This window comes from Crocodylus siamensis, chromosome 5, assembly GCF_052110815.1.
Source record: "Crocodylus siamensis isolate JL-2025a chromosome 5, ASM5211081v1, whole genome shotgun sequence".
NCBI lineage: Eukaryota > Metazoa > Chordata > Crocodylia > Crocodylidae > Crocodylus > Crocodylus siamensis.
Genome location: NC_143399.1, coordinates 201,118,782 through 201,131,690, shown reverse-complemented (window position 1 = coordinate 201,131,690; position 12,909 = coordinate 201,118,782). Strand labels below are relative to the sequence as shown.

Below are 12,909 nucleotides of genomic sequence, written 5' to 3'. Positions count from 1 at the left end.
CTCCCCAAGTCACCTACAGTCGCACTAAGACCGGGCTCTCGGACTGGGCACTGCGACCGGGCTCCCAGACCTCGTACTAAAACTAGGCGCCCGAGGCCAGGCTCTCGGACCTGGCCAGCCCGTGGTGACCCCTACCAAGCGAGTGACACATTGCTGGTGACCCCGCGCGTCGCCCCGGCCCCCCATGTCCACCCCTGTGGCCCCAGGGCGAGGCCGAGGCGCTGCCCCCGTGCCAACGGCTCTAACGGCGCTTCTCCGCCCGGGCCCGCCAAGACCCAAGCGCTGTCTTGGGGGGGAAAGCCCCGCTCCCTACTGCCAGCTCTCCCCACCCTCCTTTCCAACTGGGCTGAAGTTTCTCGCAGGCCAACTCTCCCCAAGCATGGCGTGAAGAGGGAAGAAAAAATTAAAAAAAAAAAACACCACAGAAAAGTCCCGGGAAGACCCCCTCAGCCCAGCCCAGCCCAGCCCAGCCCCCGCGGCCGGCACTCACCGCGCGGAGGAGACAGGCGATGGCCGCGAGCAGCACGCAGGTGCCCGGGGAACCCATGCCGAGCCGAGCCGAGCCGTCTGTCAGCCCCGACCCGACCTGCAGCGGGAGAAGCGCGAGCGACGGCGGCGGCGGCGACGGCTCGGAGCCGCCCGCGCTGCGGGATCCCCCCGGCTCCGCCCCGCCCCGCCCCGCCCCGCCCCGCCCGCCGGCAGGTGCCCGGGGGGGGGGGCGCTCGGCCAAGGGGGAAACTGAGGCAGGGCGGGGACAGAAAGCAGAGCGGCAGGCTGGGTGGGCAGCACAGGGAGGGAGCGGAGTAGCAGTTAGGGCGGGGGCAGAGCCCCTTCCCCACCACGGGCAGATGGCAAATTTCGGAAAGGAGGGGCAGACGGAGCGCAACACACTTGTGTCTCCAGTTTTGCAACCATGCTGGGGGCGGGGGGGAAAGCACTACAGGAGTCAGTTTAAGATCAACGCAGAAAACCACTAGAGCCACTGGGACTCATTTCCTCTGGGGTGCATCACGTTTAAAAACCACCACAATCACATAGTTTTTGCCAACCAAACTGGGCAAAAAAGTCAAAGGATGTGGTCTCGTTAGTCATTACAGTTCAACATGCAGCCCGGTAAAACAAAAGCGAGTCTTCTTGGGTGTCCTGACAGCACCTCCAAGGCTTCCCTGTCAGTCATTGCTGCACCGGAGTGAAGGCCACACCTGAGCTCAGGGTTTTAGCTAGAGCTGAAAACAGTCTGCAAGGCTGTAACAAAAGAAGAGAGACGTTACCAGGAATGGCTAAGAGACAGCAGAAGTGCAGAAGAAAGGATAGTTTGAACAGAGAAACATCAAGACCATTAAAAAGGAGAGAGGGTGCTTAACAACGTGGAGTGCAGAGAGATTAAGGGGAAATAGGGAGATGATTATGAGCCATGAAGTCAATTGACTCCCTCAGTACTGCCTGCATAGAAATGCCCTCGCCCCTTAGCACCACCTGCGTAGAAATGCCCTCACCCCTTAGCACCACCTGCGTAGAAATGCCCCCGCCTCTCAGCACTGCCTGGGTAGAAATGCCCCTGCCTCTCAGCACTGCCTGCATAGAAACGCCCCTGCCTCTCCCGGGCAGTTGATTTTAGTCTGGGTGCAGCAAGACACAAAGGGGAGGGGGTGCAGCTGCATCACTGCAACCCCCCCCCCGGATCCGCTTGTGCCACCCACTGCTCTACATGGTGGAATAAGGCATTGCCAATAAATACACCAGAGACGTTGCCTGACAGCAGCCATGGGCACGTGCTCAGGCTTGCTGCGTAGCAATCACGTTGTCCCAGATCTGGGATCTGGCATGTGCTGAGTAGGAGCAAGCAAGGGCGGAGGGAGGAAGGCTTCTCAGTCACCACCGAGGCAGTGCAGACAGACCCCAAAATAGTCCGCTGCGACCTATGGTGCAAACCTACTCTCCACTGGCAGTCAAACACAGCATAGCATGTGCCTGAGAGATAGTCCCCCTCCTGACGAGCCCCCAGGGATGAAGGTGTAGACCGCTAGCACAAAGATGCTGTTTTAGGGTGAGCTAGAGAGCCGACACTCTGCAGCTGGGTTTTAACAGCTTGTATCATCAGTGGCTGGCCACAGAAATTGGGCCTATAACATCCACTCACCAGTGAATTACACTCGCATTTCCGAGAATAAACAATGACATTTCCAGATGGAGGGATTAGGCGCAGTGGTTAGCGCAAGGGTGCGGTCCTCCAGAAACAACCCATCTGCTTCTTCCAGCTCTGCCAATGATTTGTCTGATCTCAGGAAGGTCCTACAGCCTTTCTGTGCCTATGGGCTCTGGCAGGCCTTACATTTATTGTACAACCCATGGGATGAAAATTCCTCAGATGCCATCACGTGATTAATTTAACACATCATTAACATAAAGGCCCTGGGCCTTTATGTCCTCATCTGTAAAACAAGAGGAGTATGAGAGCTGGGTCGCATTTGGAGGTGAAATCATTTCTTTTTAAAAGCGTACAGGTTTAGGTTAAAAGTGCAATTTTTTTTTTTAAGTGCAAGTTTGGGTTGGATACAGTGAGTAATTTGGGCCTCAAAAGTGAAGGGAAAAAAATTGGCAAAAAGTTGCTACATTAGATTGGGATTAAACGTGCTCTTCTAGTTCTTCATTTTGAAATGGCATTTCCTGATCAAATGTAGCTGAATGCCATTAATAGACTGACAAAGTAAACACAGAAAAACAAAAGAACAAAACCAAGAGCAACACGAATGGTTCATTTCAGATATGAAACACCCTTGCTGCCTGCAGCCTGCTTGTTCAGCCTGGAATGAAACAGTGAGGGTTTTCATTTCAGCAAGGCAACCCAAACCGGTCACACAAATAATAAATTCAACGCTAATCGTTTTTCTTCAGGTGAGCTTAAAATGATTTTTTTATTTTTTCCATTCGCTAAACTGAGAAATCAATGAGTCACCCAGCTGTAAAAAAAGATCCGCCAACGCTTCAGCCAGACAGTTCTCCCCAGACCTTGTATTTCAAAGATTATAGAGCTGCAATGGTCATCTAGTTGGAGCAGTCACAAAAGAAAATGAAAGGGCTTAGGTGGCCCGGCGGCCAATTTCTGTGGCCAGCGGCTCTAAAGGGAGTGCAGTGGCATCATGTCTAGCCACCATCAGTCACAGAGCTAGCTTAAAAGACCCTCAGATAAATAAATGAATAAATAAATAAATATATATATATATATATAAATGCCTTCCAGATTCTGAGCCATTCGAATTTACAACTTCAGTCATCACCTCCGTAATGATGAAGGCTAGGTACTCTTTTTTTTTTTTTTTTAAATGAAAGCTGAAATTCCCTCCTTAATCACATGCCCCAAAGTAACCAAGGCTTTAAGGAGAACACCAGCTCCCATAAGACTCAGGATAAATGGGAGAGCTGGCAATCCTGATCACCTCCCGGGGCGCTGGGGAAAATCCAGGAACATTTGCGAAGTCTTTGCAAGAGCCTTGAAAGGCAGCAGAATTGCTCCCAGGTGAACCATGCTCCATGATGAGCTCCTTGTAATGGAGGGAGCATTTATGCTGCATATCCCCGGCATCACAGAAATACCAACTCTCATGACAAAATCATAGGACTCCTGATTTCCAAGTCAAATTAACTCTGCCTCATGATCTCCTGATAGAGAGATCAAATCTCTGGATTTCTTTTCCAGTGCGTGTAGAGAGCACTGAGCTGGTAAGTCTGGAGGAGAAGGGGCAGGGGGAGAGGGAAGGGCAGTGGGGGGTGCAGATCAAGGCCCCCACGGTGAGGGAGGGAGTGGGGCAGGGGCTGGGATGAAGGGGGCCCCAGCGAGTCACGCAACAGAGCCGTGGGCGGCTGGCTGTCTGGGTGCGTGTCTGCGCCTCATTCCCAAGCCACAGCCCCCCAGCCCTCACTCCTGACCCACCATACCCCACATCCTGCCAGGGTGTGCAGGGACCTCCCCCTCCTGGGCTCCAACCCCCGCCGCACACACACACAGAGCCCCCCACACCTTCACAAATGAGGCCCCCCCCCTTAAAAAATGGCACCTTACAATTTATGTTGCAAATCTCTTGATTTTTAAGTTTGTCTCCTGAATTTTGGCACAGTGGGGTTGGCAATACTGAATACATTCAGCAAGCTTTCAGGGCCAGCACAGCAGGGAGAGGGCAGCTGCCTGGCCATTCCTCCCCGCTTCTTCCTGCCCCACACCTTGGGGTGATTCGCACTTCAGAGGGGGCTAGGAGGGATTGGACCCACACATGGGAACAGCTGCAGAAGACAAGTGTCTTTGACTCATCTCCCTATGCCCACTCTTCCATTACTTCCCCCGCTCCTCCCCTCCCCGATGTTGCTAGCTGCTTAAGTTCTGGCTAATGGAGAAAACGTTGTCTTCCTGTAAACATACAGCAAAGACCAGAGGAGTCATGTTTTCCCTTTGCTCAGGAAGCCCTGAAGCTTCTGCCCTTAGCTCCCTCCACTTAAATGGACTGAAATGACTATTAACACTGTAATTTATTGAGCAAGGGCATTGGAAGATCAGAGCTCTGTAACCAAACACTCTGCCAGAGAAAATCAAACAGTAGCTTCTTTGGCTCTGGTCAAACGTTGGGCCTTTTTTCTTCTTTTTTTTTTTAAATAAATGTGTTTGTTTTCTCTTTGAAGGTTACCTGGAACATGTTTGTATCTATTCTTTTTTATGCTGCATAAATAAGACCTGAAATTTTCAGGATTTCTATTTTTTTTTTTTTCAATTTTGGTTTTGACATTACATTCCAGTCTCATCTATTTTGTTTTTGCTGGAAGAGCTTATTGAGGGTAACAATCACCAACCTAGGAAAGAGAGACAAGAAGCTAATTGCACCAATTACTTGTACTGGGATCTGAATAGGTACCAGTGCAATATCAAGTTGAGTTATTAACATGAAAGGAGAACAGGCTCTTCAGTCCATCTACCTTACTGCATTCTGTGTTTTAACACTAGCTTTCATGCTTTTCAAAATGAAACTAGCCGGGCAGACTTCCTACGAGTTCCCAAGCATCCTGGGAAGGATGCTTCCTCCCAGGGGAGGCAGGTGATGCAGATGTTGACAGATGTTCCTCTTTGGACTTCACTTGGAGAGCAAGTCTGAGCGCTGAGTGATACTTGTGATGATGACTTTTAAGCAGATAGTTCAACTGTTTTCAGGGAGGCATTTTGCTAATACATTGTGAGGCCCTTTCTGCATTCCCAGCTGAAACATCTTCCTGCAGAACCGTGTGTGGCTTCAAGCCCCTGCAATGTTTGTCCCCAAGTAGCACTTTTTTTATGTCTCAAGTGGTCTCTTGTAGGGGAATATGTCCTGCCTTGGTGGACAGACGGACTCCAGGGGCCTGCACACATTTTTCTCTCATGTGAATCTTCCAGGCACGGCTGGGTCCTACAATCAATGGAAGCATTTCTCTTGGCCTTGAGCAGTCACTGGGTCAAGTCTTTATACATTGGCCAATGCCTCGCGTCCACTATTTAAATCCACCTCTCATTCTCCCCTAGCTCAGAACAAAGTACAGGACCGGACAGGGTGGAACAGTTTGCTGTCCAGCTACATCCTCCATAAAATAGTTTGCCATGCGAATGCTGCTTGAAAATTGACGTGTGCGGTCACTAGGGCCTTGTAAAAAGATACAGCAAGGAGTTTGAGCAATAACCGAATGAGGCATTGCATTGCTAAGGCTTGAGTTTTCTGCCCCAGGCCCCTATGGTTATGCTTCTGGAATAAGTGCAATGCTAAAACAGGCCTGGTGCATCCATATTACCAACCACATCACTGGTGGTATTTCTACTGGTGCCTCTAAATAGCTAAGTACTGACCACAAACATGGTCCCAGGGCTTGATGGTTAGAGGCTTTTAGGTCATTGGGTGAAAAGTGGTAATTAAGAAGTGACTTAATTACAGCACATAAATATCTCCTCAGGGAGAAAAAAAAATTCTGGTAATAAAGAGGACTTTTATCCAGTGAAGAAAGGAACAGAACCACCAATCGCTGGAAGCAGAAGCCAGACAAGATTCATATTGAAAAGCAGGCATGCACTTTTGATAGTGGAGGTGACCCATCTCAAGAGGAGTGGCAGGTTCAGCAACCATTGAGGCCTTCAAATCAAGAAGACTGGATGTCTTTCTGGAAGAAACTCTACTCAAGCACAAGTTATTGGGCTCAATACAGGGGGTAACTTAATGACATTTAATGGCCTGTGATCGGCTATAGATACCTTCCAGTCTCACAGTCTGTGTCTACAATCACCTGCCTCCATTGCTGGCAGCAGACAAGAGCCAGCACTGTTGAGTTATGCAAGCGCATGCACAACCGCCTGCTTCTCTCTGCTCCCTGCGGCTCCATCACTGGAGTACGAAGTGCCCTCCTGGAAGGTCCCTGCGGATGGACGGGCTGTAGCATCTGGCTGAAGGCATGAGAGGGGCTATGTGTGTCTTCACCAAACTGCCAGGCAGCAGACTCCTTACTCTGCTCAGTAGAGGTGGTAGACCTCTGCTCATGAAGGAGGTAGGTCCTCCAGAAGAGGTTTACAGTACAAAGACACTCAGCGTTTCGCTGGCAGTACTGAAGTGTCAATGGCAAAACCTTGTAGCATTAGATTAAGCCCCTGGTTCTTATTCCATGAATGGCCCAAATGAAGCCAGTGGATTGACTGATGAGCTCTTAGCAGAAGTAACTAATGGTACTGGCATCGGACCTACCCTGAACTATCCATCATTGCTATTCAAAGTATAGATTGTCCCTTCAAAAGGAACTGGGAAATCAAGGCCACATCAGTTAAGTGAAAGGGTTTCATTATCATATAGGGAGCAGCAGTATTATGCAGAAGAAGCTGTTTAAAATACGGAAAGATATACAGACTGTTAAAAGTGATATTGTCTGTCCAGCGCTCTTGTAAATAATTGGCAAGTTTTATGAATGGTCTATGAATTTCATGTTTTGTAGTTTTCATGTAGCAATGACCATGACAGAAGTCAAGAAAGCCTGGAGCATCCTTCTGTTCTTCCAATGAAAGAACAAGAAGTTCAACCTTATGAGTTCCCTTCTGATTAGATGGTTCCCCACAGAGCACTTGTATCCAGCAAAGGTTAAGGAGGGAAATCAAGCCAGGTTCCCAGCTGTTGAATATCAGTGGCACCACATAGAGTTTAACAGAACCTTGCTGATTTAGCTGATTTAGCCCAGCTGGACACATAGGCCTCCGAATGTGCTTCAAGCTTTCACTTAACTCAGGGCTGTCTGACTTTAGAGTGGCCGTGAGACTCAGGTCTTGAACCACTCTCAGCTCACAGTACTGTATTTTGCAGTCACTACTAGAATATTGTGTCCCAGTGTGATGTCCAGAGTGCAAGAAGGACACCAAAAAACTGCAGATGGTTCAAAGAGGAGCTGTAAGAATGAACAGAGGACTGGAAAAACTTAAACGAGAGACCTGAAAAATGCTTACCAGCCAAATGCTACTATTAGGTATCTACTGTTAGGTAGACACCTGTGTTGCACTATTCCACTTGCTTCAGCCTCTGGAAAATACTCAATGCAAAAAATAGATAGATCCTCCCTTCCTCCTCTCTGATTTTTGTGATTTGGTCTGAAGTCTCAATTGATACTTTTTGACAAATGTAGGCAGGTTAATGGTTTTCAGCAACTTGAGCAGGGTAGAATAGGGTCACACTTTGGTGCGTATCTTCACTTAGGTGCCTAAAAGGGGAAGATCATTTAACAGACAGAAGGTTAAGCAAGGATAGGATATTAGTCTATAAATATCTACATAGGGAAGAGAATTGAAATGTGATGAAAGAGCACTCTTCAGTCTAGCAGAAATACATCTGACCAAGAACTAATAGTTAAAATTTGAAACCAGCTACATTCAGGCTAGATACAAGACTCGCGTTTTAAGCAGTGCTGGCTAAATAACCATGGACATGACTCCGCAAGAAAAGGTGGCGATTCTTCTTCACCGGAAGAATCAAAATGAGAGAATTTTTTCCATTGGTGTTAATACAGGGAAGTCCTAAGGGATCTGTGTAGAGGTGGTCAGACTAGATGAGCATAATAGCCCTTGCAAGTGTGGGGGATTTTACTGCTTGTGTTCAAGGCTCCCTGACTGCTCCAGGCCATATCAGAGAAGGGCTATGAATAGGACCAACATGCACTTAGTGAAACAGACTGTGAAATCAAGTGATAGGCAGAAGAGTATGGACAATTAGTCCCTTAGAAAAGAAGAAGGGTTGTCCACAAGTGGAAGAGTCATCTGCTGGTTTGCACACAGGGCTGGACATGAAGAACTACTGTCACCTACTCACAGATCTCTGTGATGCTGGACAGATGACTCCCCTTCTCTGACTCTATTTGTAATCTAGAGATAATAGTCACATATCTACCTCTTAGGGGTGGGCAGGTTTAATTACTTGACGTTCTTATCCCTCTACATTTATTTTCACAATACAGTGTCAGCAGTAACAGTAACAACTTGAACAATGATTATGTTCACAGGGGGACTGTTCAATTGAGGCATGTTGCCAGAAGCATTTTCTTAAAAAATAATTAGCCCACTCCCTAATTATTTGGTTTCTGGCACAAAAATACAGATCTCTTTAAAAAAAATAAGAAAAAGATATTAAAGCAATCTGACTGGCATACCACCACCAGGAGCGCTGTCTTAACGTAGAAGCTAGAACTCCCTTGGAATCCAATACCCCAATTTGTTTGATATGGAAGAAATCAAGTTAAGTGGTTAATAATTCATTACTTATATGCTTAAGCACTTGTCTAGCTTTTTCAGCATGTGTGGTGCAGCATAGAGGTGTAAGAAAACAAGATCCCTTTTCTCAAGGGCTTATGGTATAAATGGAGACCAAGTTCCAACCAGAGTGGTGTTATGTCAAAAAGCAAAGGAAGCATGGCCTGTGTAAATGTTGATACCACTGAGATCATGTTTTGATGAAAGGAGGATGTGGCTATTATTAAAATCTGCTGAGTGTGGACACCATGGGAGCTCAGTCATGAAGACTATGCTCCTAGCATAGCCCTGCATCCATCTGAGTCTTCATCTAGGGGGATGCAGGCCAAGGCAATGAAGGATGTGTCTGTATTGAGTCAGCAGATGGTCTTGAGAAGAGCAGTGCTAGCCAAGCTGTACCTACCCAAGTCTGCTGATGCTTGCTGGAGGCCGAGGTCTCCAAAGTGGGCACTGGGGATAAGCTTGGACTGGCCTCATGGATAAACCTCTAAGTCTAGAGCATGTAAGTAGCCTTGGGTAGGTGAGGTAGTCTCAGCCCTTGCTTTGAGACACACCACCACCACAGTACAGAGAAGCCCTAAGTAAAGCATTTCATCCCAATCCAGAAGAAGCCAAGCCCTCAAAGTATCCATGACCATGGTTTGCAAATCTGTCCCCTCTGCCAAGAGCAACATCTTATTTTATCATGTCAGGTAGACAGTCAACTCTTTTCTTCTCTGCAGAAGGTCACAGGAATGGCAAACTCTATAAGAGAGAAAGAGCCAACCCTCCCCAACAAATGAAATACAGAGAAAGGGTGAGCAATGCCCTCACCCTATCAGATACCTGTTTATTTCATTGCTTGCAGCTGCAATGCAGATATGGGGCAAGGGACTCTAAAGTAAAGTCATCAGAAGAGACGGTGGTGAAAGATGAGCCCAAAAAAGCTGAGCATATGGAGACACTTGAAAGAGAAGGGCTAGGCTTTTGTGAACAGAGATGGTAGAGTGGAAAAACATGGGATCCTGGGCAAGTAGGGCAAAAAGGGACCTGAGGAGGTCATCGAGTCCAGCCCCTGCTCAAGAGTCATGAGCAGTGGCTGAGGACCTGACCGTCCATTCTCTTCTGACCCAACCAGTGCAGATGCAGTGAAGTCGGTGTTGCTGCACCATCTGGGAAGGCAAGTTGCATGAACACAATGCGGTGAACTTGAACATCCACCCATCCCTTTGTAAGGTCCTTGGTAAGACCCTCAGCATCCCGACAAGCTGAATCTGGTTGGACATTTTCCAGCAGCATGGCTTTCAATGGCACTGACAAAACCTCTGGGAACAATCCTGATGCTCCTGAAATTCCAGCAGACACCAGGTGGGCTGACTTGCTGGTTTGCTTCCTGGCCCACTGCCTCCTTCCCCAGCTCGCTTGCCAGCTGCATGGTTTCCTGGCTGGCTAGGCAGGTTGCCTTCTGCCCAGCTGGATGCCAGTTAGGCAGGCTGCCAACACCTCTGGTTCTCTGGCCAAGTTGCTGACTCTCTGGCTGGCTGCCTGGTGGTTGGACAGGTGAGATGCCCACCTGCTGGGATCCAGCTTTTCTTTGGACCTTGGGACAGTCTCTGGATGGTCTACCAGAAAGCAGCACTGTCATTGCTTTGGGCTGATCTGGAATGAAAACACTACCTGGATCCATCCCCTGGGAAATGGCAATTCTCTTTTCCAGCCACACGCAGGGACACTCGCTGCCCCAGAGACATCACAATCTAGGATTTGAACAGCCCAGGGCTGGTGAACACACAAAGAAGGAGGAGCTGGGAGGGGATGGTAGGTCCTGGTGGACTAGTATTTCACAGTCCCAGTCTCCAGAGACGAGGTGCCAAGTCTCTTTAGGACTTACCTCAGACAAAAGCTCCTTTGCTTTTTTCCTGAGTTCCCAGACAGGCTCTGGTCTTTTCAGTACTGATCAGCAAACCTCAGGCTCTCTTAATAGACAAGAGAGGTTACTTTCTGCTTTGGACTAAAAACAAGATGGATTGGTTTGGTATTATCAGCTAAACCCTGTTGCTTTTAGGAGCGTTGTACACCTAGCCTGCTAATCAGTCTCTCGATCATCCTGCCTTCCTTCTAGCTGTGCTGCCCAGCTTACAGGGCTCTATCAGATGTGCAAAGCAGAGTCCCCTGGGTATAATTACAGCTGGGCATCCTCCCATTAGGATCACTGGGAAGAAAGAAAAATCCATGTCATCTACTGGGCTGTCATACTCAGAACCGGCACTGTGAAGTCCATTATGAAGAGCAATACAGATATATATGGCTTGCCTTCTCTGTGCAGACATGGAAGAGCACAGACTCTAGGAGGGCCCAGTCCGGCTCCCTCTGGATAGCTTGGTTTGCACCTTAAGGGCAAGGCATCTATTCCCCCTATTTTCCAGTTGGGCTAGAAACATGGCTAATCCCGCACCAGGCTGCTTTTACCTCCTTCCTGCTATATGATCAGCAGGAGCTGATGGTTTGAACTGAGTTGACTGGGAATAATTTCTGGTCTGGGTCTGAAGCAAGGCTCCAACTCACATCTCTCAGTCCATAATAGACCGTCCTTGCACACCGGTGCCAACCAGAAGGGACTTCATGCAAGTTGATAAATGACAAGACCTAATCCAAGTGACAATCTGATCCTACAGCAATGTGGCAAGCTGCTGTCTCGGCAGAATAGACTGCCTTCACTGTGGGTCTAACCCACTACGGCTAGGTGGAGGGGCAGTGCTTGACTAGAAAGACCATTGCTCTGTCTTCACTGACAAGCAGAGGAGTGCTCTTATCACGGCGAAGCAAACACATTTCAAGAACCCTATAGTAAAGTCCCAGTGGAGACAAAGTGCTTTAGTATTTGGAGAGTTTTACTGAAAGAACTGGGATTATTTCATCTGGAGGGAAAAAAAAATCGGATGAGGGAGGATTTGAGAGTTGAAGCGTGGTTATGAAGAGCCTGCTGCTGGACCGTTCTCTGTGGTCGCAGGGGGCATGACAAGGAGAACCAGTTTTAAACTGCTGCAAGGGAAATATAGGCTGAATATGGGGGAGAACTTCCTCAGGATGAGAACAATTAGGCACTGAAACAGGGCGTCCAAAGAGGCTGTGGGGACTCCATCCTTTGACGTTTTTAAGATCAGATTAGACATGCATTTGATTGGGATGGTTTGGATGATCCTGCCTTGAGCAGGAGGCTGGACTAGATGCCCTCCTGAGGTCCCTTCCAGCCCAACTTTCATATGACTCTGTCCCAGGAAGGAGGTAAAGTGAAGACCTCACTTAACTATTTCAGGGGATACATCTGGCTGAAACTCTGGTTTTACGGGTTGCCTAGCACTCCCAATATTTTGATTTATTCTGATGTGGATGGGAATTCCAGATTCAGACGATTTCTCAACAAAGATGATATTCAGAGACGTATTTTGGAAATGTGAATTAGCGGCACGTCCCAAACGTAACCGACTTCCGGGATCCCAGCAGCTGCTGACTGCAAAAAACCATGAGCGCTGTCAGGTTCATTGCTGCTTTGGGCAGAGGCTAAGCAAGGATGTCCATTTGGAGCAACTTTTGGAGCTCTGCGGCTGCAGAGGGACTTAGCCAAGCAAACTAGTTATCGGGACCGGCTCATAAGTCAGCCAGTCTGGGAAACCAGCTGGCGTGGAGGCCAGAAGCCCTGAGGTCCCCATACTGGGGCAACTGGGGTGGCATAAGCAAAGAACCAGGAAGTTCATGCAGGGGTTTCCATTCTCCTGGCTCTCAAGTGGAGGGTGTGGGAGCCTCCAGAGCAGGGTTTGCATATAGTCCCCGCTCCATGGGAGGGAGTCTGGCAACCCTGGCATGCTAGGATAATGCTGGGTGGGCAGGCATGAGAGCTATGGGTTTCCCAGCCGTGGGGCAGTCCATACAGTGGACCTAGCCAATGGTATCTCACCTGTGGGACGAGCCACATAGCACCAGGGCTGGAAGCCTGGGGTGCCTGGGTCTAGGATCATTGGCATGGCTTCCCTGGAGCTGTGGATTCAGGAAGCCAAGGCTTCTCAGCAGCCCACCAGGATGCCAGGCAGCTCCGAAACCTGCCTGCCGTGGCCGTTTGGTTTTTTTCCTCAGCAAATGTCAGCTGTGGCGAA

The 12,909-nt window shown here is 48.6% G+C and overlaps 1 protein-coding gene across 1 annotated transcript in view; it reads right to left on the bottom strand.

Moving 5' to 3' along the window:
- Positions 1–617, bottom strand: part of LOC149865138 (vasoactive intestinal polypeptide receptor-like) — a 178,003-nt gene extending 177,386 nt beyond the window's left edge. The window contains exon 1 of the mRNA XM_090047844.1: positions 491–617. Coding sequence (XP_089903970.1) covers positions 491–547 — 57 coding nt within the window. The 5' untranslated portion in view covers positions 548–617. The remainder of the gene's footprint in view (positions 1–490) is intronic.
- Positions 618–12,909: the final 12,292 nt, after the last annotated feature.